This window comes from Terrapene carolina, unplaced genomic scaffold, assembly GCF_002925995.2.
Source record: "Terrapene carolina triunguis isolate 2854851 unplaced genomic scaffold, T_m_triunguis-2.0 Scaffold69, whole genome shotgun sequence".
In the NCBI taxonomy this organism is placed as follows: domain Eukaryota; kingdom Metazoa; phylum Chordata; order Testudines; family Emydidae; genus Terrapene; species Terrapene triunguis.
Window position 1 is genome coordinate 17,400,266 of NW_020664420.1, and position 27,099 is coordinate 17,427,364.

The window sequence follows — 27,099 nt, forward strand, 5'->3', positions numbered from 1 at the left end:
GCATGGTGTGGATGTCACAGCACAGGATGGTACAGGTACATAACTATGAGCTTTTGCTACATGTTTTATATAGGACAAGATGTAGGCTTAGTCTACACTACAAAGTTATGTCGGAAAGGAGTGTGGAAGAAAAAAAATCGCCGCCCCAGCTAATGTAGCTATGCTAGCAAAAACCCCAGTTTAGGCACAGCTATGCTGATAGTGCTTCAGCTGGCATAGCTAAAGTCATTCAAAGAATTGCTGTAGCTGCACCAGCAGAACTCCTGTCGACATAGCTGCTTAAGCTATGCCAAAAAAGGCTCTGTAGCATAGACAAGACCAGGGGTCTCAAACACGTGGCCCGCGGGGCTATTTCCTGTGGCCCGCCAAGCGGCCCGCACACCCCCCTGGCCTACCCCCAGGCCAGAGGTGGGCAAACTACAGCCGCAGGATTGCCCCCCTCGAGCCCTGCGCCGCTCCCTGAAGTGGCTGGCATCAAGTCCCTGCGGCCGGGGGGGTGGGGGGGAGAGAGCAGAGGGCTCCGTCCGTGTGTTGCTCTGGCTTCCAAGCAGGCACCGCCCCCCCCGCAGCTCCTATTGGCCGGGAACGGGGAACTGCGGCCAATGGGAGCTTTGGGGGAGGTACCTGGAGGAGCGGCAAGCAGCGTGTGGAGCCCTGCGTCCCCCTCCCCCAGGGGCCACAGGGACATGGTTCCAGCTACTTCCCGGAGCGGAGCGGGGCCGGGGCCGGCAGCCTGCCCTGGCCGCGGTGTGTGCCGCTGCCAACCCGGAGCCCGAAGCCCTCCTGCACCCCTCCCCCCAACCCCCTGCCCTGAGCCCCCTTCCTGCACCTCAACCCCCTGCCCTGAGCCCCTTGCTGCATCCCATACCCCTTCTTCACCCCAATCCCCTGCCTTGAGCCCCCTGCTGCATCCCACACCCCTTCTGTACCCTGATCCCCCTGCCTGCACCCCAACCCCCTGCTGCACCTCTACTCCCTGCCCTGAGCCTCCGCCACACCCCCATGCTCCCTCTGGGGGCAGGGAGGGGGCGGAGTTGGGGGGGGACTTCAGGGGAGGGGTTGGAATGGGGGCAGGGAAGGGGTGGGAAGAGGCGGGGCCTCATGAAAGGGGTTGATTGGGGGCAGCGAGGGGTGTGTGTGTGTGTGTGTGTGTGTGTGTGTGTGTGTGTGTGTCAGTGATGCGGTCCTCGGGCCAATGAACTAGCCCTCATGTGGCCCTCGTGGTCATTTGAGTTTGAGACCCCTGGACAAGACCAAAGTCGTGTTTTCAAAATGAGAAGTCAGACATCTGTAAACAACATGTCATGTGAAATTATGCAGCTACATTGATTGTGAAAACTGGGTGACTAGTTGAACAGCTTGTATTTGTTAGGTGCTTTACTGCTCATTTGCATGCATCTTTTAGCAGTTTGATAAAGCATTTGCAGTATTATGCATGCAGACATAAACATACACACTGTTGGTGCTTTAATTCATACCTCCGGTCTTGAAAATTTCAACCTCAGGGTTATAAAATTAAGCATGCTAGTGGACTCAAGACGGCAAAATAATTGATGGTTCTCCAACGTAAAACTTGTTTTGTTAATTTCATGTCTTCAGGACTCTGCCTAGTTTAGATAAAGATTTTTAGGCTTCACTTTTATGTGTATCCAAACTATTAACCCCATTAACTGTCCTGGAATTGCAGCAGGGCATTTCCTGAGCATTGATGGCTGATTGGTAGGAACTGATTGCCCAAAGCAGAGCTCAGAGCTATTTACCCTGAAGTGTTTCAGTTCTCAAGAAAATCCCTGTGCCTTTTATCATTAACACTTTAAAGAGAAAATGGGGGGAAACTGGCAGAGTTTTTAATAGACTATGGTGTTTCGGTTGGGGTATTTACAGAATGAATACTCTGTATGTTAACTAGCCAGTCCAGTTTGCCTGAATGACCCGTCAATACTCCATCTTTCACCATAATAGGCTTTAAACATTGGGTGGACTCGATCCGTTTCTGACTAAAACACCTATGTGATGGGTTAGTTTTCTTGCACACAACAGAATACTTATCACATGTGAGAGGTGCTCTGTGATTTTGGAGGAAGAATTCAAATTACACATGCAAAACTGGGAGAGTGGTTAACTTTGAACCCGTAGGTGCACCAGGTATAAAATTTGACCCAAACTTTGTCACTTTATGATCTTGTTTCAGGACTGATTAATCCATTCATCATTTTGAATGGTGAGCAGCTATTCTCTTCTGAGCTTCAAACTGATGCTTGTTTCAGTTCGAAGAAACTTTGCTTTGGTAGTCCTCCTATCTCATCCTCTGTGTACTGCCACTGACCACATAAACAATGGCTCTTGAGTATCAGTATTAGAGTACTGTTTCTTGACCGCTTCTTTCTCTTCTTCATATTTAGTATACTCTTAACTTTTTCTTTCTGACTTCCCTGTTTCTTCTGGGGCTATATGCATAAAAGCTGATGAGATATTGCAGTCTTTAGTCCTGTTTCTATATAAACAGTATTGCATTGTTAGTCAGATAGTATTGAGAACTCACAAATTGATAAAACAGGCACAAAAGGAGTCTGCAGAGTGTATGTCCCTGGTGAGTGTGTTACTGGTCATCCTCTCTGCCTGATCAGCAGAGGATACAAGTCTGTTACAGCCCCAGCTAGAGGGTCCTGGCTTTTTAGCTCAAGGTGTAGCAGCTCCTGCTTTTAGCTCTGGATATCCCTGGCTCAGTCCCAAGATGACAGCTGTCTCAGAAGCACTTGCTGAACATATCTGTGCAGCAATTCTGGAGCGATCTAAGGGAGGCTGCATGGCTATAAAAGAGGGAATTACTTGTTTTCTGTAAATGCACCCAAATATTATGATCTAGGTAGGATATTTTAATATGCCCATCTCTGTTGTGGTATCTAGGCTATGGTGAGCACAATATTGCTTTTTAAAGAAACAGTACATAATCTCACTTTTGTTGTGCAATTCATAATTATTAATATTTAATTTGCTTTGTTTGTATTAATTTAGGGCACACTGCTTTACATCTTGCAGCAAAGAACAGCCACCTTGATTGCATCAAGAGGCTTCTTCAGGTAAAGTAAAATGAAACTGAGTATTAGATCACTAACATATGTTCACTAGCTCTCTTGCTCCTCTGCTAAATGTGGGTCTTTTAGATTGACCACTTGTTCCCCATAATCATCTGCACCAGATTCTTGCATTCTTGATATCCCTCAGCTTTAGGGCCCTTCTTCCTTTGTCTTCACCCCCTGTCTAAATTAGTGAAGGATAGCATGATATCCTCACCGAGGTCCTTGGCTTTGGAACTTGCTTCTCCCACCCCCAAACCCATTAGCCTGACAGTCTCCAGGATGGATTCCATGCGAATTGCAAGGTCTACCTAATTTCCTGCTCTTTCCCTAAGGTAGCAAGTAAAGAAGTAAAGAGGATTGCAGGCGAGGGAATCAATGTGACTGGCACAGCCCTGCTTGCCCAGGAAGATGGTGGAATGTAAAGAAGCGATAACAAATTTGCAGTGGAGGAAGTGACTGTAGTCATGGCACTTTGCCTCTGCTCCTGTCCCTTGAGCAAATGTTTAGTGTGTGCCTTGGGCTGGGGGTTAGTGGGATGGACCTTGCAGTGTCAGAGGCATTGAGGGAAGATGACGGAGAGAGAAGCAAAGGTAGCCTCCGGCTGAACCAGCAGAGGAGAGAGTGGGGAGTTGGGAATTAAGAGTGGTGTAGATGGGATCTGCAGATGGGGGCAAGTGGGTGATGTTGAAGGAGACAAGGTGATAGTTGGAAAGAGAGAATTTGGATATTGAGAGATGGGACCCAATGGTTAATGACAGTTCTAACAGTACCAGTGATAGCATTGACAGTGACATCCAGCTGTCGCTGGTCATACTGCATGCAGTAATAGGTTAATTCAACTACCGATAGTGGTTGGATGTGGGTGGGTGAGTATTAAAGTACCCATTCCGTCACTCAGCAGCTACAGCAGCTCACTGCTTTGTTGGTTAAGTATTATGTATCTCTTTGTAAACAATTAGAAACCGGCGTGGTGTTACAAATGCAAAAAATTGTTTGTTCATGCTCTGATCACACTCCTGTTTCTTTGCGGACTTGCTTTACGTGATGTAAGCTGTTACAAATGTAAGGAATGCATAAGATCAACATGTGTCTTTGAAGTTGAATTCAAGAAGACTAGATATACATCTTAAATTTTAAATGTATTGGCTTCCTTTATTGAAGCTGGTAATATATTTGCAACTGAGCCCACTTACCCAGCAGTTTTGCTAAAGTTTATAGATGTGCTGTGTTTAAAAGCCTGAAGCTAATACTTTTCATTTTAAAAACCAGTTCTTTTAAAAATACCACTTTAGTAATATTATGCATTAGAGTAAAATTTTATGCACTGAAAAATGCCGTGTTAAAGGACTGTAAGATTTATTACTTTAACTAGGTATGATGGTAAAAGTATTAAAGGAAAGCCAGGATTTTAAAATTATTCAATGATGGCTGTTGGCTTTTTGAAAAATCCTCATAAAGATAGATTATAATTGTATTTATTATCTTAATAGTCACTTCATTTAAGATACCTAAAAATGAAGCATACATTTTCTTTAACAAAGACTATAAATAATGTGGCCAAACTGCATTATAAAATGGGTTTGTTTGGTTTTTTAAATAAAATTTGGAGGTGGGGATTTTTTGAGAGTACTCTTTACCCAAGACAGCCAGATATAGACTGTACTGAATGTATAGTTTCCTTTATTCTGCAACTTTTGTTCTTCATCACTGGCTAGGAAGGTCACGGGGTCATGTCTTCCTCCCAAGAGTGTTGTCTTCCATAACTCCAGTGTATGTGTTTCAGCAAGTGGGATGCATGCTAAAGTAGTTAAGATTTATTGAGAGGAAAACTATCCCTTTTAATGATTAACCCAGTGTTTATTGGTTTTTATGGACTGGGACATCTGTGGTAGTTCACAAAGCTGGTTGTCCCAAGAGGTCATCCCTCTGCACTTGCAGCAAACAAATGCTTTGTGTTCTTATATTTCTCTCTAAGCATTTTCTTTTTCTTTCTACAGTCAAAATGCCCAGCAGACAGCACTGACAACTCTGGGAAAACAGCTTTACATTATGCGGGTAATTTTTCTATTGAAAACTTGTTATCCACTCTCTTATTCTGGCATTTACACAATCCTAGACATTCTCCTTTATACTAGAACTTGATAAATGCTAATCACATAGATCCAGTAACTCCTCGTGTGATTTTCATGCTATGATTGGAAAAGTAGTCAGCACAACAGTAAGATGCACTAAAGTAGGCTCTGCTTCTGTTTCCTCATAGAACTACATTTCCTTCACTTTTCTTTTCATTTTTTTTTGTTTATAGCTTCTTGGCATTGTTTCAGTGTTTCTGATGTTTTTTTTCTTTTTTAAAGTTATAACGAACTCCCTGCTTAAATCAATGACATCTCAGTTTTACTGATTGTAGTGACTTATGTCCAGATGGCCAGTAGACTTCAGTGTTGCTACACTTCAAACAAGTGAATCAAACATATTGCTTTTAAAATCCTGTACAGTTAACGGGTATTCATGAAAGTGCTGAGAAAGAAGATGCTGTAATGTATTAAGGGTCAAGTTGTTCAGGTTTTGGGGCAAAAAGACTATCCTCTTATGCTACTCTGGGCTGTGATTACTAGTTTATTTTAAAATATAACTTGCTTTTCACAATTCATGCTCTTTGTTTTCTGCCCACCCTCCGTCTGCTTGGACAGTAAAAAGAGATGAATCAATTTGATTGGTTAGTTCTCAGACACTAGCATAATGCTGCAGTCTTTGGTTTGCAAGCAGGCAGGGAAACGTCTAAATCTGCAAATGCCCTTTCTGTGGATTTTTTTTTTTTAAAGAGAACCTCTAATATTTTTCAATGTGAATGTTTGAGTTGAACTCTTTGATGCTCCCGCCATTATACACGGGCAATGCAGAGACAATAGACTTTAAAAATGGATTTAATTGACTTGTATTCTTTTTTTTTTTTTTTCAGCGTCATGTGGCTGCCTTCAAGTAGTTCAACTTTTGTGTGAGCACAAATGCCCAATTAATGTCAAAGATTTGGTATGTACTTTATCTCACTGAACACTTTAAAATGGTTTTCCATCTTTCAATCTGGCAAACTTCTACTACAGCAGTTTCTAAGCAATACCTTTTCTAATGTCTCTTATTTCCATTGGGGGGAAGCTGCCTTTACACCTGACCTGCTGGTGCACACCTGGAAGAGAAGTGCTTCACCATCTAATGCAAAAAAGACCAAACTTGCTGCTCATGAAACTGAGGGATTAGTGTTAGTGGCCAGAAACAGGCATATGGCCTTGATCCAAAGCCCATTGGAATCTGATGGAGTTTTTCCGTTGACTCAGGTTGGCTGTGGTTGAGGCACATTGTGTGGACAAGTCCTGACCAGCAAGTCTCTTCCTTCCACTAACCTTATTACTTACTAGTTGTATTACCGTAGCACCTAGGAGCCCTAATCATGGACCAGGACCCTGTTGTGTTAGGCACTGTACAAACACCGAGGAAAAAGACAGTTCCTGCCCCCAAAGAGTTTATAATCTAAGTGTAAGACAAGAGATGGATACAGACAGGTTGACAGAGGAATATAAGGAAACAATGAGACAATATTGGTCAGCATAATAGGCAGTGGTGTCAGCATGCCAACAGCCTAACTGTTGTCAAGCTTTTTATAGTTTTCACAGCTGATTAAAAGCTTGGTGCCCAATTCATTGTACTACTTAGCCTGTCAAGAGAGAGTTGCTGGAAAACAGCTAAAGACTATCCCATCTCTACTATAGAAGAAAATGAAAATTCTCTCTCCTTTTATAGAGAAAAGCTATCAAATGGGTGCCATGTGCCAGCTCGTCTCATTTCCCACATTTGTAAGGCAAAGGTAGCAGCTATAGTGAGCCCTTGCGCATTAAATGTATCTTGAATTTGAGGCGGTGAATCACCTCTTGTGTGGCATAGATTATTATTATTATAAAGCACACTCTGGACTGCACCCTTGTGCTTGCCCCGCTAACACACAACCCACTCCACATGTAACTTGTATATACTCAAGGGCGCTGGAACAATTTTTATAGTGGGGGTGCTGAGAGCCGTTGAACCAAACTCTAAACCCTGTATATAATGGAAACCACTTCAAGCCACGGGGTGCTGCAGCACCCCTCGTTCCAGCACCTATGTGTATACACTGTGACACTGAATACTTGCTCATGTTGTTGAGTTTGGAATAAAGGGTTTGCACTATCATGTTGGAGAGACTGATGTTCCCTGTTCCTTCTTATTAGCTGGAGGTAAGGGAAGCTCTTTGTGGTGGTGTGGAGTTTTTTGCTTCCAGTGGAAACATGCTATGTGGACATGAGAGTATGGTTAAAGAGTGCCCCAGGACCTGGCATGTCTTTTCTCTTCATTGTTTGTGGGGGTGGAAAGAAATATCATGCTTAACCTTCCTGTTAAACAAAGTTTTTTTGTTTACAGACTAGCTAATGAGATTGAATAATGTATATCCATTTATATAGCTTAGGCCCTTTTATTGCCTTGGCTGTCATTACCATAGCATCTGAGCACCTTTCTATCTTTAACGTGTTAGCTTCACAACAGCCCTGTGAGCTAGGGAAGAGCTGTTATCCCTATTTTATAGATGGGGAACCGAGACACAGACACTAAGTGCTTTGCCCTAGGTCAGACAGGACATCTGTGGTGGAGCAGAAAATTGAACCCATGTCTTCCAGGCTAGCACCCTAACCACTGGACCATCCTCCTCTGAATCCATAGAGACATAGTGGATGGAGTCCACTTTTGCTGGCTGTACTCTGTATCCTTAAGGTTTCAGAGATTTTAATTTAAAATAGAGTAGCCACCATGAAACGTCCATGGACAACACAAATCACTGAGTGGCATCCAAGCTTTTGAGGGTCTCCTAAAAAATGATATCTTGCATGACAAAAGACTGGTGGCGTTCCAGAGTTCAGGCATAAAAACGCTCATCCATGCTGTCTGAACTCGATATCATTTCTCCAGTCAGAGAAACTTCTTCCTTCGCACCTGCCATACCTGTTATTGGCTCTGTCACAAAACTTATACTTAGAATTTGTCTCACTTGAAGACTTATCTGGTGTGAAACCTTGTCCTTTTGATTCTATTTACCTAATTAGTGTTTAAATTCACCACATATTGTGGAAATATTTCTTAAGAAATTAAATGACTTATCTAGGACCTAAGAGACTTGCTGCGACCCGCTGTAGAGTTAACCAAAGAGCAAAGGGATAACCAGCAGCATTCCTAAAGCTGTGCTGACTGATATCTGTGGATGCTCAGGCAAGGGATTAAATTAAGCCAAATTACATTGCTGAAAGAAGAAAAATCCATTGTTTATGAAGGGGAAATTGTACTGGATATGCCTTACAATTCATGCTCTGTAGCAGCAAGAGTCATAATTAACATTTAAATTAACTGGGAGTTGGTTTTTTTGGGGGTTGATGGATTCATTCTTGTTCATAGTTTCTTAAATGTGTTCCTAGGATGGGAATATACCCCTGCTGCTCGCAGTACAAAATGGCCATGCTGAGATATGTAAACATCTTCTGGATCACGGAGCGGACATCAATTCCAGGGACAAAAATGGAAGGTACAACAAAATAGCTTTGTTGTATTAATGAATTCCATGATACTGACCTTTTGAAATGAAGTTTTTCTTTTTTCATCCTACTTCCCCAGAACTGTCATTAATAGTAAACGCTGACAATTTTATAAGAGGTGTCACCTGGCTGTGAGAGAAGGCTTGGTGCGTGTGCGGAGAGCTGTGGCTAAAGTAAAATTTGAAAGGGTAAATACATAGGGCCAGCTGGCCCCTTTAAGACAGTCTTCAGACTTCCAGAGTGGTGTAAAATGGGAGCAAATCACACTTAAATGTCCCTTCTACAAGAATCTGGCCAATAACATTCATATACGCTCTTTTGAAGGCTGCTTGGTTTTCTCCACTGGATTTTTCCCATGTCTGACTTGAGTCCACATTTCCAAGTTGGCTCCAGTAACTACAAGACATGTTTCCAGAAGGCTTTTTCCTATCTAAAATGCCATTGAAGTACAGTGATGATCAGATGCTGGAAAACTGCAAGAGAAGACACAACAAAGGACTCCACGATGGAAATGCTGGCTTCTCTATAGCTGCACCATTTAGTAATATGTTGAATTTTTTTAGGCTCCTGATTTGTCAAAATTGCTTTTTAAACAAGAGCATCCCAAGAGCATTTCCCCTCTTTTTCTTTTTTAATTTTGTTGATGGAATTTACATTTTTTTTAAATGTATGAACTGTATTATAAACCAATATTGAAATTGCCACAGCAAAATGGATTGCCGAAGAGATTTGGCATTTACATTTTGTAATGCACAATAAGCTGATTTGGAGCACTTTACTATTCCTTGGCAGCATATGGGAAAAATAAGAGTTAGCCCTTACTTTGGACTGATACGAAGTGCATTAGAGCAGTGTTTTGTTCTCCGCTTTTCTAAGAAGAAAACTAGCCCCTTTGTCCAGTTGCTGAATGGCCTTGGCCTTGTTGTGAACCTACAGTGCTGTCCACTCTGAGAGATCTTTCTACCTTTTGCTCACAGGCTTTCTGCTGACTCTATGGAAACTCTTGAAAGTTCATTGTCCACTTGTGTGAGAGCATTTCATTCTTCAGTAGACAGCACAGTAGTCTCATTCCTGCTCTTTTTAGAAAACATTTAACAGTGAATAGAAGGGAGGAAGATGGTACTAAATGAGAGAAACTGGTTTTCTTTTTGCCCTCTCCTCCTCATATGAAGACTAGCTGAACGTATTATATATCCAATTTTGCAGAGATATATATCACTAACTTATTATGTAAGCTCTCTTAGTATGAAAAAATAAAAATTGGGGTTGTCCAACTTGGATGTCCTGTCCAAATTCCAATTGGGCAATTACGCTGCCCATCTAAAATCATCTCTGCAGTTTCACTTGAATGTGATATTCTTCACTTTCCTCCCTTCCACTACTATTTTAACACACAGCAGTGCAACTACCATCTTCCCACCATGCTTCTGCCCTCATGTGGTGGGTGAAAGGATTGCTATAATGTTTTGACAAATATGGAAGGAAACAATTCATTGCTATGATAGTGTTTGCCAGTGTTCACTTCTGTTTCTTTCAAAGCACAAACTAAAAAACACCAATCTATTAGACCTATTTTCAAGCTGAGGGCAGAGTATTTTTCACAGGAGGGTAAACAAATACTAGTATGCAGTAAAGTACTTTTGATAAAACTCTTCATCCCTGCAAGTAACTTGGAAGGATTTTAAAAAAACACAGTGTACTCTTGCTGCATGCAATCCACTATTCCAAGCTCTTAACGCTGTTTGTAGGTTGCCTAGCCTTGGATTTGGGATTGACTGCTAAGTCTTTTGTGGGATAACAAGATATTTTGGTTTTCTAGAGGAGATTTGAGCTGTCCTCCCTAACTATGCCTCTTACATATTCTCACAAGGGGCTTTTCAATTTATTTTGCTTTTGGGCAATGAGTAAATCTCCATGATTGTATCTGCGTTCACTTAAAAGCAATGAGTGAAATGCAGCTGTATTCAAATAGATGCTCTTGTACTGCACCACGATTCTCAGGACTGTAGTTTGATCTTGGCTCTGGCATCTGACAGACTTCCTAATCAGAAGCTGCTTCTGTGCCACTCCTCTTGAGAACTGGACAACCTGCTGATAAAAGCTGCCAATCAGGTACCTCCTCTTGGTACCTCCATGCAAGATGGAGCAAGGTTCAGAATGCCAAATTCCTCAAAAAGGCCCTGGGGGAGCAGGGGCAGGTGTGTGGGGAGAAATGAGGAGAGAAATTGTGCGTGTTGATTTAAAAAAAAAAAAAAAAATCTTGGATTTTATGGATTTGTCCATGACACAGGATGTTTTTTCCAAAAAAGTCATATGACAAAGCTACAGCCCTAAGAGTAGAATCTTCACACTTGGGCTCTGTGTGTTTTCTCTAGAACTGCTTTGATGCTGGCTTGTGAAGCTGGAGGCCTTAACATTGTGGAAACCTTGATTAGAAAGGGTGCTGACTTCAGCCTTGTAGATGCCCTTGGACACGATGCCCTACATTACTCAAAGCTCTCTGAGAACGCCGGGATTCAGAGCCTCCTCCTGTCGAAGATCTCTCCAGATGCCGGTATGTGAGAGGCAATAATGTGTCAGTTTTAACTGACCAGATCTGTTTTCAACAAGTGAATTTACTTTTTGCAATATCTTGAAATGAGCTAGTTCTCGCAGATAATTAGCATGGCTGTTTAACTTCGCACTGCACCCAGTTTGCTAGGTGCCTCCCAAAACACAGAAGTGATCCCTGCTCCAAAAAACGTGTCCGCTAGTATCCCAGGGGGCTAGCAGAGCAATAGGGAGTAGCTACGAGGAGGAGGAACAGAGGGAAATTACTGCAGTAACATAGCAAGGGCTAGCACACAGCATGGAGTTGGGCTTTTTATTCTGTGAAGGGAATAAATTAAAGTTCTTAGCTGGCTAATTTTGTTGATGCTTCCCAGTGATGGATGTCATGGAGAGGCTCTAATGTAGAGAGGGGAGTGGCCGTGTGGACTCTCTCAGGAAGGGTATTCCAAGTATGTAGGCAGCATGAAAGAAATGCACAAGACTTGTTGGAGAAGCAGACAAATGGGATATCCAGGTTGGCTTTGCAGGCATTCAGGGGTGGGGTGGGGCCACGCAAAGACATTATTGCTTTTTTTTCTTAATGGTATTTAACATAAAACACTTTTTCCCCTCCCTGCTCTACAGATACGAAGTCACCAACAAAGCCAAAGCAGGTATTTGTCTCTTGTGTTACTTGAAAATATTCAGACTATACGGGTTTGTAACTTCCTGTGAAAATGATAAATGGCATATGCTTAAAAGCACTAATAAATGTCACTCTGAGATTTACCTGTAATTACAACATTCTATAGTATGAATGTTCGAGTTGCTCATAGTAGAAGCATGTTGCAGAAACATATTGCTTTAATCAGCTTTTTTTTTTTTTTTTTTAACAAGGCCTCTTACAAGATTCAATAACCAATCAGCTTTGGAGAGGCAGGAAAAGGGTGCTGGGGGGAAGGGTGTGGTTCTGTGGTTGGGAAAAGGAAGCACAAACTCTTGTGGAAAAACTCAAGAGTTTAGGCCCCAAGACTGGACTTTCTTACACCTTGATTATGGAGACAAGCAGAGGCAAAGCTTTTCAGATTTCCAACATGAAACACATATTCCAAGGTTGCAAGGGGTATTGCTGGAATGCCCTTTGCGGGAGATCCCAGTGGTGAAAATCCCACCAGGTTGAAGCAATAAAAATGCCCTAATAGCACTTATTAGGGGCATAGTATTCTGGAGGGTGCACACCCCATTAAAGTGAGAAGCCATGGAGTGACTGATTCAGGCACTCCCCTTATGGAAGAAATAGGTCTTTCAAGCTGTCCGAACACAAGAGTAGTTGACGGAGAGGAAAAATAATGGCCATTCATGGTCACTTAATTAAGCCGTGAACAAATGAAGTACACCGCTACCCCTATTAACGCCACCCGATATAACACAAATTTGGATATAACGCGGTAAAGCAGTGCTCGGGGCGGTGGGGGGAGGGGCGCTGCGCACTCCGGTGGATCAAAGCAAGTTCGATATAACGCGGTTTCACCTATAACGCGGTAAGATTTTTTGGCTCCCGAGGACAGCGTTATATCGGGGTAGAGGTGTATTTGAGATTACTAGTAAATGCTAAACCTCTCATCAGCTTGTGCTCTTTCACTAAATCTTTGTTTTTCTGAAGCATGAATTGCAAGGGGGGCGGGAGTCATCCTTGTCTTCAAGCCTGCCTAGTATCTTGCCTATTATAGCAATGCAGTTATTGTGGAGAAGCTTGAATGAGACAAGGAACAAACTGCTCAAGTTATGTGGGGTTTTTAATAAAACTGCTTACTCAGACTTTACTAACCAAACTAACACACCTCCATTCTCTGGCCTGTGAAAATTTCAGCATGACCAAGTCTCTAAATTAAGTTCAGAAAGAAGTGGAACTCCAAAAAAACGCAAAGCCCCACCTCCTCCTATCAGTCCTATCCAGGTAAAGAAAAAGTCCAAGTTTGAACATTTTGATATTTGTAGTGGGATGGGAAAGATCTAGAGCATAATGCGAATGATGCTGGCAAAATTTGCTCTGTGTTATTTTATATGTCTGTCTCGTGTCATGAGTAGATTTTTTTCTGAGGTTAGGATGACATCTTGAAAACCCATATTGGTTACAGTTACTAAGAAGGCTACTAGTAATGTGGCATGGTCTAAAAGCTGCACATAAAGGTGGTCTCTTGGAAGGTAAAGGTCTTCTCTTTTGATGAATGGCTTAAAATGCACTTCCACATACAGGTAGCTGTAGAAATCCAATAAGGGGAGAGAGCAGGCAAGATATATGATATAGGATTGAATTACATCTTAAGAAATAGGTTATTAAACTGAAACATTGCTCATGTCTGGAAATAATGCATGTGTGCTGCTGGCTAAGAACAGCATTGAGTAATTAGGTTTGCTCTTTGGTGCTAACACAGAATGATTGCATATGTTAACACAGGCAGTAGAACTCCCTAATATATACACACACACACACTTCTTTTTCAGTTTAGTGATTTGTCCTCTCCACGTTCAGCAACCTCAACTCCAATTGCTGGAAAAGGACAGGCGTTTTTCGCTGAACAAGTATGCAAGGTATATTTGCTCTTGCTGTTCTGTTGTTTTTAACAAACTTTGGCTGTATTTAAGGGGATAAAAATATAGAACTTTGATAATCCACAATCAGTGACTGGGAGATCCACTGTGAATTGTTGAATTTTGAGAAATAAATGGTTTAAAATGTGTGTAAAAACAAAGGGCATATACTTTTGTAAACTTATTTTGATATTTTCTTTCAGTAAATGTGGTGGTAATTCATAATAAATGAGTAAATGTTTTGCGTCTTAACACTACAGTAGCAAGTTATTTAGTGCTAACAAAGTGCCTGCCACTGTTCATTACATACAATAAAGACAGTTCTTGTCCAAAAGATTTCACTGGGATGAGTAGCCACTTGCTACTGTGTGATTTCAGCCTATGTTATTGAAGACTGTAGTCCTTTGACATTTTAAATATACAGTACCTTACACACTACATTGCATAATTTGGTGCACAGGGAAAGACTTGCCTGGGGGAATGTGGATGCCCAGATCACATTAATTTTAATGGGAATCGGGAGGCCAAATCTCTCAAGCTAATTTAAAAATCTGGCCCCTAACTTTTAAGGAATGTTGTTTGGAACAAGACATCAGACCCCAGAGCAAAGAGCCATTCATTCTGCGGGGCTTGACCTCATTCCATACTCATTTCTGTGAAGTCTAGAACTTCTTGAAGTGAAAGGATTGTCTCCTTGTGTCTCACAGGAAGAGATCAGCTCCATTCAGCGAGATAACAAGGATAGACTGAGTGACAGCACTACAGGTAAGGTGAATAATAAAGCCTTCGTTAATTCTCAAAGCTTATTCTTTTTATCAACTGTCTTTTAGAACCATTTAAATGTAGGAATAATGGTAATGGTATTAGAGAATGGTTTCGGCATTGTAACTCTTTAGAAAAAACTGATGTACCTACCAGTGATTTAAACAGTTTTTAGAAATCTAGCTAGAAATAATTCCTTCATTTGGCATATTAATGGTGTCCCTCTGGGACACCTGGCATTGGTCTCTGTCGGAAGACAGGATGCTGGGCTAGATGGTCCTTTGGTCTGACCCAGTAAGGCCATTCTTCTGAAAAAAAAAACAAGTTCACTCCATCTCAAAGTTGTAATGATTTTATATGAAAGGATATATATGGAGATATACCTATCTCATAGAACTGGAAGGGACCCTGAAAGGTCATCAAGTCCAGCCCTCTGCCTTCACAGCAGGACCAAGTACCATCCTTTTCCCCCCCCCCGATCCCTAAATGGCCCCCTCAAGGATTGAAATCACAACCCTGGGTTTAGTAGGCCAATGCTCAAACCACTGAACTATCCCTCCTGTAGATAGTGCCTGCTTTTGCTACAGTCACTACGTCGTCACTTCAGTTGTTTTAAATGGTTTTAAACCATTTATTTTAAAGGTGCTGATAGCTTACTGGATATAAGTTCTGAAACTGACCAGCAAGATCTGCTTGTATTGTTGCAAGCAAAAATTGCTTCTCTAACGCTACACAATAAGGAGTTACAAGACAAATTACAGGTATGTATTACATTTTTGTGCTTAATTCAAAGCAAAAGGGATCTTTCAGTTCTTGAATAGCAGAATAAAGAACTACTTTGTTTTATAGTGTTGTGCTGTGAAGATAAATTAAAAGACAGTTTGTAGGTAGTAAGAGTTTCAAGAAATCAAGAGGAAACTTTGTCTTTGAATACTAAATCATTGTTTGCAATTTTCGTTTTTCCCATAAATTAGTTGACAGCCTTTTTTTTAAGATGGAGTTAATTATTTCAGAACTCTGGCTAATGATTGAGGTTTTCAGAATTTTAACTCTCATAGCCTTTGATCCTTTTTGTGCTACAGAAATCATCCCAGGTATTTAGATGATTTTAGCACCCACTATCTTCATTTGCGTGGTGAGCTCTGCTGAAAATCTAGCCCACAATGTTTTCATTGTCCATCTCTGTAGAGCACAGTAAGAGTTCCCTTACTTAATCTACTTAGTAACATTGTTTTATAAACACTAACGCTTTTTATGCAGGAAAAAGCACCCAGAGAAACAGAAATGGATTCCACCCTAGATTCCTATCATTCCACCCAAACAGAGTTTGATCAGTCAGTGGACAGACAAAGTCAAACCTCCGCTCAGGAGCTAAAATCATCCTCATTAAATGCAACACAAACTCAAGAGAAGTCAACAAACAACAATGAAGTAAAAATTAAGCATCTACAAGAAGATTTAAAGGATGTACAGAGGAAATTAGATAATTCCGAAGCAAAAAGAAAGCACTTAGAGACCCAACTTCAGTCTAGAATCCCAGAAACAATTCATTTAAACAGTGCAGATATTTCAGAAAACAGCTCTGATCTTAGCCAGAAACTTAAAGAAACCCAATGCCGGTATGAAGAAGCTATGAAAGAGGTCTTGAATGTACAAAAGCAGATGAAATTGGGTCTTGTTGCTTCTGAAAACAAAGATACTTTCTCGGATGTCCATGAACTGAGGGTTACATGTGAGGAAATTGAAGTGCTAAAGCAAGAACTCAGGAAAGCATTAGAGGAAAGTGAAAGGCATAAAGAGAAAGTGAGAGAGCTACAGGAAAAACTTGAAGAAAGAGAGCAGAACGTTGCTAGCAAAATGTCTGTGGAAGAATGTGAGGAAATAAAAAATTCTTATTGTTCAATAATTGAGAACATTAACCAAGAGAAAGCTTTGTTGATTGAGAGATACAAAGAAGGGCAAGAAGAAATCAAAAGACTACAAGACAAGTTAAATCAGATGCAGTTGGAATCCAGTGATGAACCTCGGGAGATGAAAGAAGCAAGGATTAGAATGATAGATGACCTACACAGACAAGTTAGTGAGCTGTCTCAGTTGTACAAAGAAGCACAAACAGAGCTTGAAGATTACAGGAAGAGGAAAGCATTAGAGGATGTAGCTTTGGAATACATTCCTAGAGATGAGCATGAGAAACTGATGCGGGTAACAAATTCATTGAAAGATAAAGCTGAAGATGCATTATCTGACATGAAGTCCCAGTACACACAGGTATTAAATGAAGCAGCACAGCTCAAGCAACTGATAGATACTCAGAAACAAAACTCTGTACCAGTTGCTGAGCATCTTGAGGTGGTAACTGCTCTCAGGTGTACGGCAAAGGAAATGGAGGAAGAAATAAATGAACTTAAGGAAGAGCTTATTAACAAGGAAACTGAGGTAAGAAATCTGCAGAAGGAATTGTTGGAAGAAAAAGCTGCAATTAATGAAGCGATGGTGCCCAGAGCTTCATATGAAAAACTCCAGTCAGCGTTAGAAGGTGAAGTTAATATTTTGTCATCCAAACTAAAGGATTTAATGAAAGAGAAAGAGAACGTGTCCTTAGATGCTGCACAATTGAGAAATGAAGTTTTGCAATTAAAAGAGGAAAAAGAAGGTGCTCAAACTCTCCTTGAGGCTAAGGAGCAGGAAATTAATGGACTTTACCGTAAGTACCATCAAGCTCAAGAAGATCTTCTTGACATGAAAAGATATGCAGAAAGCTCGTCAAAGCTAGAAGAAGATAAAGATAAAAAGGTTAGTAATTTATTAAAGAGATTGGGTTTCCTGAATGTTTAGACCTTGTAAAACAATTTGAGTAATGCATGCAGTTCACAGCTCCATATTAAACAAAGTGTCATGGAGTATAACTTTTGAGTACATCTTTCTGTCTTGTAATCTAAGGTCCCAGAATACCATCTTTAATACTGATAAAAGCTTGTTTGGCTAAATGCATAGTTGACCCTGCGGAGGTCCCCACAAGGAGAGCTGCATGATCTGTCACTGTTAGGTGAAGTCGTATGTGGCCCAGTTGCCTGAGTGCTTGGACTCCTATTTTGAAATGATGAAAGTGGGGGTTAGACCAGTGAGAGATCCACAGGGAGAGAAGTTTTGCAAACCTAAATAAAAATGCACAAGTGACCAAAGATCCTACAGTTCTTATTTTACCCAGATCATTTCACCCATCCCTACTCATCTTTTTCCATAATTGGGATATCTGAGAGCACAGAGTTCTTATAATAGAAAATGGGCCACAGATGTGGTAGCTGTCTTCATAACATTCTGCTGGCTCTAGACTTGACCCAAGCGAGCTGCATTTCTGTCTTCAGACATTGATGTATTCAGAGGCTGTGCCCATAGCGTCAGTAAACGCAATATCTCAATGGTGTAAATATTGCTTCACATAAGTTGTTAAAGCAATGTGTTTCCATTTGGAAATGTGAGAATTCTGTACAAAAGCAGATTTGCTAGCAGAAACTGAATGCTTAAAATGATTAGGATGGTGGAGGAAAATTTGACAGTGAGCCAAGAGGCTTCGGCAGGGACAGAGCCAGAATGGTGGGGGAGATGTGGGCAGGAGAAGAGTAGCATGCCAGAGATTTGGGGGGGAAGGAAATAGAGGTAGAAAGGTAAGTAGGAGAGAGACAATTTCTGGGAGAGGCAGATGGAGAGAGCAGCCAGCTGGGAGGACACACATCTGCATGCAGACCTCCCAGTACTGGTGAGGAGCTAGAACTGCCTGCTGGCTTGCAGGGTGGGGAGGAGGCACTGCAGAGCTGGCTGAGAAAGAGCTACAGCCCAGCCATCCTTGTGTAGACCAGGGATAGGCAACCTTTGGCACGTGGCCCACCAGGGTAAGCACCCTGGCGGGCCGGGCTGGTTTGTTTATCTGCCACGTCCACAGGTTCGGCCAATCGCAGCTCCCACTGGCCGCAGTTCGCCGCTCAAGGCCAATGGGGGCGGCAGGAAGCGGCAGCCAGCACATCCATTGGCCTTGACCGGTGAACTGCGGCCAGTGGGAGCTGCGATTGGTCGAACCTGCGGATGCGGCAGGTAAACAAACCGGCCCGCCCCGCCAGGGGCTTACCCTGGTGGGCTGTGTGACAAAGGCTGCCGATCCCTGGTGTAGACAAAGGGTTGCAGCATGGTCGGAGCACTACAACCCTTTGTTTACTGAGTAGGCGCCTTGTGCCTCAGATCAAGGTAGGGATGCTTTTTCAGAATCCAAAAGAAATTGGGGGGAGGGATAGCTCAGTGGTTTGAGCATTGGCCTGCTAAACCCAGGGTTGTGAGTTCAATCCTTGAGGGGGCCACTTAGGGATCTGGGGCAAAATCAGTACTTGGTCCTGCTAGTGAAGGCAGGGGGCTGGACTCGATGACCTTTCAAGGTCCCTTCCAGTTCTAGGAGATGGGATATCTCCATTAATTTAAATTTATTTTAATTTATTTAAATTTAAATGTTCTCTAAATAAAACATGGCAAAATAGTATTTCTTGCATCCTTTCACGTGGACCTTTTTTCCTTGATAGATCAATGAGATGTCCAAGGAAGTTAGCAAGTTAAAAGAAGCATTGAACAGCCTTTCTCAGCTTTCCTACTCAACCAGTGCACCCAAAAGACAAAGCCAACAGCTGGAGGCATTACAGCAACAAGTGAAACAGTTACAAAATCAACTGGCTGTAAGTGTGGGTTTCTTAACTGATAAACTCCAGCTGCTCTCATTGCTAATAGGATGGGAAGCCTTCCTTATAGTGTTTCGTATGCCCCGTTAAAGTGAAGCACAGCCACTGAGTACGAGAAATGGATGCTCAATGCAATAAAGTGAACCCTTTAAAAATGTGCTATAACGGATAGCTGTGACTCCTCATTATTGTCACAGCAGTGCACTCCTTCAGCAATAATACAAAACTGAGTTACTGTGTCGCAGTATATCCCCAGAGGCCTCACACTTAAATCAGTCAACTTGACTCCATTTTCTGCTCTGGAGATACGGGAAATAGTGCAGCAGTTCCCAATAATTGAAAGAGACTGCATATACAGTATGCAGTTGCTTAAGCTACTGTGTTGAGGTTAAGCATTAATTGGCATTAACTGGGTTGATAAAATAGTTATGGCACCTCCGAAGCAGATGTCATCACATCTCAATACATTAGTTCATTTTGCTGTGTCACAACTAAACTAAACTATAGCAGAAATGAGAGTTTAGAAAGCCACAGCTTTAAATGGATATCCAAACTGCTGAGACGCTGAGTTTAATAGTTGATCCAAGATGTTATAACTGTCATAAAATGTGGTGTACTTGCGTGGCACTGGTGCTATGATTCATAAGTACATAGCCAGTTTGCACTGGGTTTTTGTGTGGCTCAGAAAGGTGCAGATTTAGTCATCGGTTAAAATCTTTTTAAAAAATAATTAAAAACTAAAATAAGCCTGATATTTTTGGAAGAAATAATCTTGAGACAAGTTTCTATCCAAACAGGCTCATATTTAAAAAAAAAAAAAAAAAAAAAGATTTTTTTTCAGAATTTGTGAATTGCTTTAAATCATTTTAAAATTGTACCTTCAATGGGGTTTCCCATTTACAAGTAAAGGGCCCAGTCCAGTAGAACATGAAGACTTCCAAGCTGGACAGAGCCCCAAAGCATTTTTTAAACCACAAAAAGCTCTTGCTGTAAGTTACGGAGTTGCTCTGGCAGTGCTTGAAGTGGGTGTGTTGAGAGGCCTGCCAGGAGTCGCAGACCTGGCCAAAAAAAAAAAAGTTAAGAATCGAGCCTGGTTGCTGAGGAGCACACTTCAGGCATTGTCTTACCAAAGCTGCTGCTCCCAGATTATGAAAGACACCTCCCCATCCCACCCTCCCTCCAAACACACATCTTTTTTTCAGATCTCTTTAAGCACCAAGCTCAGGGGAGGAAAGCTCTTGTATTTGAGTTCCCAACCTGCTGAGTTACACAGCTTTCCTGGTGCCTGTTCTTCCTTCTCCCCAGTCAGGCAGTGGGAGTTAATGTGGTGCTGCGGCTAGAATTAGTCCCTTGCAGGAATACCAGTGGGGGCAATAGATTTAGTAAATCATTTAAACAATAAAACACTTATGTCAAGTCTACACTAAAATATTAGGTCGACCCAGCTACATCACTGAGGGCTGTGAAAAATCCACACTCCTGAGCGACATAGTTAAGCCAACCTACTCCCAGTGTAGATAGCACTAGGTTGACAGAAGAATTTTTCTGTGAGTAGTGTCACTATGGGTGGTCCACTTCAGATGCGCATGCGCCTCTTGAGCCCTTGGTCAGATATTTTTCAATTAGCAGTGTCCATTCAGCCTGCACCTGTGCTGTGTACAACCTAATGCTGCACTCCGAAGGCATATACGGCTGCGCAGGCAAACCACCCTCAGTTCTTTCTGTATCACCTCGGCCAGAACTGAGCTCTAGCGTGGCCGCCTCGTGCATGTGTCAGCGTGTTTTGTAGTTTAGTTGAGTGTTTCTAGTTAGTGTTAGTTAATATAAAATTAGATAGTTGAGAGGTTTCCGATTTTCCTCCCCCATTTTTTTCTGGAGACCTTATTGGGCCTGGCTGGGCGTTTTCCAAATGCTGCCTCTCTTGTCAGGAAGTTATTCTGATCGGTGATGGCTACTGAGGGCTGGTCTACACTGGGGATCGATCTAAGATACGCAACTTCAGCTACGCTATTCACGTAGCTGAAGTCGAAGTATCTTCGTGTGACTTACCTGGCCGTCCTCACGGCGGCAAGTCGACCGCCGCAGCTCCCCCGTCGACTCCGCTTACTCCTCCTGCCGAGGTGGAGTATGGGCGTAATTCAGGGATCGATTTATCGCGTCTAGACGAGACGCAATAAATCGATCCCCGATAGATTGATTACTACCCGCCGATCCGGCGGGTAGTGTAGACTTGGCCTAAGTGTTTCCATTGCTTGGGAGAGTACCATCTCTTCCAAAAGTGCAATTTTTGCTTGGCTCTAAAATCTAGAGCTCGGAATGATCAGGAGACCACGCTGAAGATGATGATGATGATGGAGCACTCCCTTCGACCGGCTTCTGAGTCAGGTCAGGAGACCCTTACCCACCTGCCCCCATACATCTGTCTCCTGACAGACCCAGTGTCCTTTCAACTTTGGCTAAGTTCTTGCCTGAGAAGGGGAAGATCTCAGAGGACTCAGGGAAGGCTCCAAAGAGGAGGAGCTCGGTCTCCCACCACAAGGAGCCAGCTCCGAAAAAGTCCTTATTTTCCTGCTAGATCTGTGGTGTCAAAGGCCTTGAATTCTCAACTCTGTACCATGGAGGTGAAAGACTCTTCCTCTGGTACTGACGGAGCAAGGAGATCCTGGAGTACTTAGGAGAAACACAGCACTGACAAGGCCCTGGTATCATCTGCTTCCAGATCAGCACAGATTACTTCATATTTAACAATGGTGCCTTCCCACTCAGCTCAGTCAATACTGACAAAATAGAAGCACGCACCATTGGCCCTGGCACCTATGCACACCAAATCAATTGCTGCATCAGTACCGGCCCCCTCAATACCAAAGGAGACTGTTACTCCAGGGACTTGTGAGTGTTAGGGACCCCCTGCTTATGGGTACTGAATGATTCTCATTACCGAGACCCTGGTCTTTGGATTATCAGTGCTTCCTGGTACCACAGGATTCTCCATGCTTTTCTAGTGGGGCCCGCTCCATTGAAGGACACTGAAGAGGATGGAGATAACTTTCAGTCAGTCTCTTGCTTATCCCTGCGAGGTTCCCCTCTGCATCATTACAGGAACCCATACTTTGACAAAGACCCTCACCCATGTCTGAGATGGTGGTATCAGTCTTGCATACCACCCCCTCTCCTATAGGGGCCTCCCTAGGGACCATCCTGGGATCCCTGGGCAGTGTATCAGCAGCAATTTGCCAGAACTCTGGCTCCACTGCATTAGGAAACTAGGGTCATACGGTCTCCTGCACCAAATCCCGAACATGAGGAGATCTTTGAGGAACAGGAGGCTACCTTGGGCGAAGAGGCTACCCCTCAAGCCCCTATTTCATCTCCGTCTCCAGACAAGTTGGTCATGCCTCTACCACCTTCAATGACTGATTTTGTCAATTCCAGGACCTTGTGAAGTGGGTGTTGGGTATACTCCAGATATGTCTTGAGGAGGTTAAAGACTCACTTCGCAAGCTCCTGGACATTTTGCAGTCAGTGACGCCCACCTGGGTTGCGGTATCCATGAACGAAACATTTCTGGATCCAGCAACGACTGTGTGGCAAACTCCTGCCAACTTGTAAACAGGCGGATGAGAAATATTATGTTCCTCCCAGGGACTCAACATTTTTGTTCTCTCTCTCCCCCCATCCTTCTCCCCACCCCACCTCCCTAATTCCTTGGTGGTGGATGATATAAACGAACTAGACAGACAGGTCTGTTCCTTAGGAGAAGAACCAGAAACGGTTGGACCTGCTCACCTGTGACCCTCCAATTTCAGATTGCAAACTATCAGGCGATCATGACCAAACAGGATTACACAAATTACAACAAGTTTGCATCCTTTATTGAACATCTTCCACAGGAGCATAGAGAACACTTCCATGCCATTATTAAAGAGGGTCATTTATTAGTCAGAACCTCTCTCCAAGCATCCTTGGATGCTGAAGACACTTCTGCTAGATCCATCTCCACAGCAGTTGTCATGGGTAGGGTGTCCTGGCTCCAGTTGTCATGATTCCTGAGAGAGTCCAGAATACAGTTGAGGACCTCCCATTTCCCAAGAGGAGCTTCTGACCATTAACTATGGTTGAGCCTCTGCACAAGCTGAAGGACTCCAGGGTTCCTGCTCAGGTCTCTGGGTATATACACCCTACGGGTCTCAAACTGCCCATAGATCATGCCTGGCTCAGTTCTTTGGCTTTCACAGAACCACCGAGCCTGATAGAAAAAGATTCCAGAGGAAGAGAGCTTCCCACCCTTCATTCAGCAGGTACCCAATCAGCATCAAAACAGCAGTTTTGAAGGGTTGGATTGCTATCTTAGCCAGTCTGTTCATCTACTGGTATTTTTTCCTAAACCACATAAACCTCAGCAGGAGACTTCCCTTCATACATTAGATATATGATAGGCATTGGCCTTTTATCTGAATAGGACCAAGCAATTTCGGAAATAACCTAAACTCTTTGTCTCCATCACAGAAAGATCTAAGGGGTCCACAATCTCTTCACAGACACTGTTGAGATGGATCTCTGTGTGTATTACTGCTTGCTATGATGCAGCTGGTGCTTTGCCTCCTCAAGGGATTTTAGCACACACTACCAGATCACAAACAACTTCCACAGCATTATTCAAAAACATTTCCGGTGTCAGAGAACTGCAGAGCTGCTACATGAGCTTCAGTGCATACCTTTTCTAAACATTATGCCTTGGTCTGCACTGTCAGGTCTGATGCGGCACTTGATTCTGCTGTACTGTCTTCAGTCTTAGACTTGATTCCGAAGGTCCCTTCTCCCTATGACACTTCTCGGGTGTCATCTGAAGTGGAGTACCCATAGGGTGCTCCACTGCCTGCCCTCTTTCCCCTCTGCTTCAGACTGTTCTTGTTGGACGTTCGGCTAGAGAAGGAACTGAGAGTGGTTTGCCCACCCAGCTGTGTATGACTTGGGAGCATAACACGAGGTAGCATAGAGCACATCCGCAGGCCAAATGGACACTGCTAACAGAAAATCTCCAATCAATGGCTCAAAAGACGCATGCACACCTGAAGTGGAGCACCCATAGGGACACATCTTGAAGAACCACAGTTACTGCACAAGCTGAGTTGCCTTTTCTTCCATTGACCTAACTACTGCCTCTTGAGGAGGTGGATTAACTACAGCAATGGGAGAACCCCTCCCACCGCTGTAGTGAGCATCTGTGCTGAAGCAGTACAGTGGTGGTGTAGCAGTTTAAGTGTAGACATAGCCCTGCTTAGAAATGAAGGCTTATGGCCTACTGCCAGAGTTCTGTAGGAGCCTCTCATCTCCAACTGCTTCCTTTCCTCCACTGCCAAACCACAAGAGCTGGGCTGGAAATGGTTTTCCCTTCCTGTGAAAAGTTCCACATTGGGATGAACCAGAGACCTTTAAAAGTGGTGTTTTTTATGAGAGAATGAGAGGCCAACCCAAGAATAGCCAATAGCCTGGTGGTCAGGAAGCTTGCCTGGGATGTGGAAGTCCCTGGTCTGATTGCAGCAGAGCATGGATTTGCCCTGACCCCAGACTACTGGCTATTGTGGGGTCGGTGTCTCCTCTCTCTCGCTCCCCTGATAAGTTTAGGAAAGGGGTGGTATAATGTTAGGGTTGTATGGCCCACTTCTCTCAGCCTAGTTTCTAAAACAGAACTTCAGCTTTACCTGGGAGATGGTTCTTGGGCCACAGCATTCTGTGACTACAGAAGAGGGGCTTGTCTTTGGCTGAATATGTAGTAATTTGCCAGAGCACCATAGGGACAGGACCCTTTTGAACCTCATCTGCACTAAGAAATCTACTCTTTGCTGACAAAGGGGTGTGGGCAATGGGTGCAGTTGAACTGTTGCTGAAAACAGTGGTTTAGCTTCCTTGCAGAAAAAACAGCTACAGTTTCAGAAACTGCAACTGACTGTGGTTTGATCCTCTCTGTCTGCAGCTAAATCATTTTGAGCACTGACATCAGCTGCACTAGATACTTTCCTGGTGTAGATAAAGCTATAGCATCTTAGTGGACCGTACGTTGCAAAGGGACCTATTTTGGCTGGCCTGATTGTAAAATACTGCTTGGTATAATGCATGCCTGCAGATGAGCAAGATAGTTTTCTGATATAAGTAAAGATACCGTTTTATCATAGCTGTAGATATCCATGTGCTCTAAAATGAGATGTGGTGATTTTTTAAGTGAATTTGCATGCACATTCCTTGACTTGGCATCTTACTATTTTTAGGAAACAAAGAAACAGCACCAGGAGATTGTATCAGTTTACAGGATGCATCTTCTCTATGCTGTGCAGGTATGATTGCATATTTCTCAGTCACGTGAGGTATGTTGTGTTTTAATGTAAGAGGTCCCTTCTGCAAATCTGTAATGAAAATAGCTTCTTATCTTTTGGTTACCCTAGACAAAAAGTCTGAATATTTAACAGAAATTTAAAGCAACATCCTCTTGGAAAAGATTGGGAGTTGGGGTTAACATACTTTTAAAACTATGTAAAATTTCTGAAAGAGTAAAAAGGTGCTAGAATTAAACTTACTTTTTTCATCTTTCTGTCTAGGGTCAAATGGATGAAGATGTTCAGAAAGTGCTTAAACAGATTTTAACAATGTGCAAAAGCCAATCACAAAAAAAGTGAAACAAACTGTTTGTACTGAATCCTGTCGTGCTGCCATGGTGTTTAGCTAGGCTCACCTTAACACAAGATTTAAAATTGCCAACCTGCTGCTTTTTTTAGTGAGCTGGATTTGTCTCTGCCAATCTTCCTGTTCAGTCTATGTACTATGACCTAACGCATCTGCACATCTTCTCCCTTCCCACAAAGTTTTCAGAGTACTGTTTTCATATACAAAATGTAAGTATTTTTCAGAGCTGTTGTTACTTTGGCCACCCCAGATGTAAAGTGTGGTCCACAGTGTTGTGTTGTGCTTCACGGCTTCCTTCTTCAATATGGAGATGCTTTCAGGGAGGGCTACAGGTCCCAGCGTGCAACACTCCATCTTGACACAAATAGTCACACCTCCTGGGTAAAGGTGAAGTTCTCCATTCTGAGTCCTGCTCCTGGATATTGAAAAGGAGGTGGGGTGATCTAGTCTGCTCAGTGTTTTTGCCCTTAGGCTCCTGGCATCTTGCCAGATGTGATCTTTCATTGGGCAAAGTTCATTCACCCATGTAGTAATGAACAAAAGCAGATATTTGTGCGGAATTTTGCTTAGTAAGCCAGAACATCAAGCAACTAAATTTACCTGTAATTTGTTTTATGTTTAACAAGATTAACATGGATTACGAGTTACCATGCCCATTGTACACTGAGTGTGTAAAATCCATGCTGTACATCTTTATATTTAATTGCATTGTTTCAATATTGGACACAATCGTTTATAACCTAAACAAAACTAATTTAGAATGTAAAACCATAAATCAGATGAACCTCAGAAGTTCTGTACAAAATAACCCTTTTCAGTAGGTCAAGCTGTCTATGCAAATATTCACACTGCTGTTGGCCATGGAGCTCAGGAAAAAATACATAAAGGAAACAAGGGATTCTAGTGAATGCAGGATGTTTACAGTGAGCGTCAATGCCTCACAGTTCCTAACCTCACTTTTGTAAAGATCTGCTCTTCGATATATTTTTATTGGCCCTCCAATGAAATTTTTTTGTAACTAAACCATTTTGCTACATGATGTTTGCATTAAACTATATTAACAAATATTTTAGGTAACCATGTTTAAGGCTCTCTTTTTACCCAAAGTATTCAGCTAGACTAGAGTAAAGC

The 27,099-nt window shown here is 42.6% G+C and overlaps 1 protein-coding gene across 1 annotated transcript in view; it reads left to right on the forward strand.

Annotated features, from left to right (window-relative positions):
- The window catches only part of RAI14 (retinoic acid induced 14), a 53,007-nt gene extending 26,161 nt beyond the window's left edge, over positions 1-26,846 (forward strand). The window contains exons 2-15 of the mRNA XM_026649044.2: positions 1-35; positions 3,016-3,080; positions 5,078-5,135; positions 6,040-6,110; positions 8,573-8,679; positions 11,065-11,243; positions 11,864-11,892; positions 13,724-13,810; positions 14,518-14,575; positions 15,215-15,333; positions 15,833-17,365; positions 19,138-19,287; positions 25,557-25,622; positions 25,884-26,846. The exon at positions 1-35 is cut by the window's left edge and continues 5 nt beyond it. Coding sequence (XP_026504829.1) covers positions 1-35; positions 3,016-3,080; positions 5,078-5,135; positions 6,040-6,110; positions 8,573-8,679; positions 11,065-11,243; positions 11,864-11,892; positions 13,724-13,810; positions 14,518-14,575; positions 15,215-15,333; positions 15,833-17,365; positions 19,138-19,287; positions 25,557-25,622; positions 25,884-25,961 — 2,635 coding nt within the window. The 3' untranslated portion in view covers positions 25,962-26,846. The remainder of the gene's footprint in view (positions 36-3,015; positions 3,081-5,077; positions 5,136-6,039; positions 6,111-8,572; positions 8,680-11,064; positions 11,244-11,863; positions 11,893-13,723; positions 13,811-14,517; positions 14,576-15,214; positions 15,334-15,832; positions 17,366-19,137; positions 19,288-25,556; positions 25,623-25,883) is intronic.
- Positions 26,847-27,099: the final 253 nt, after the last annotated feature.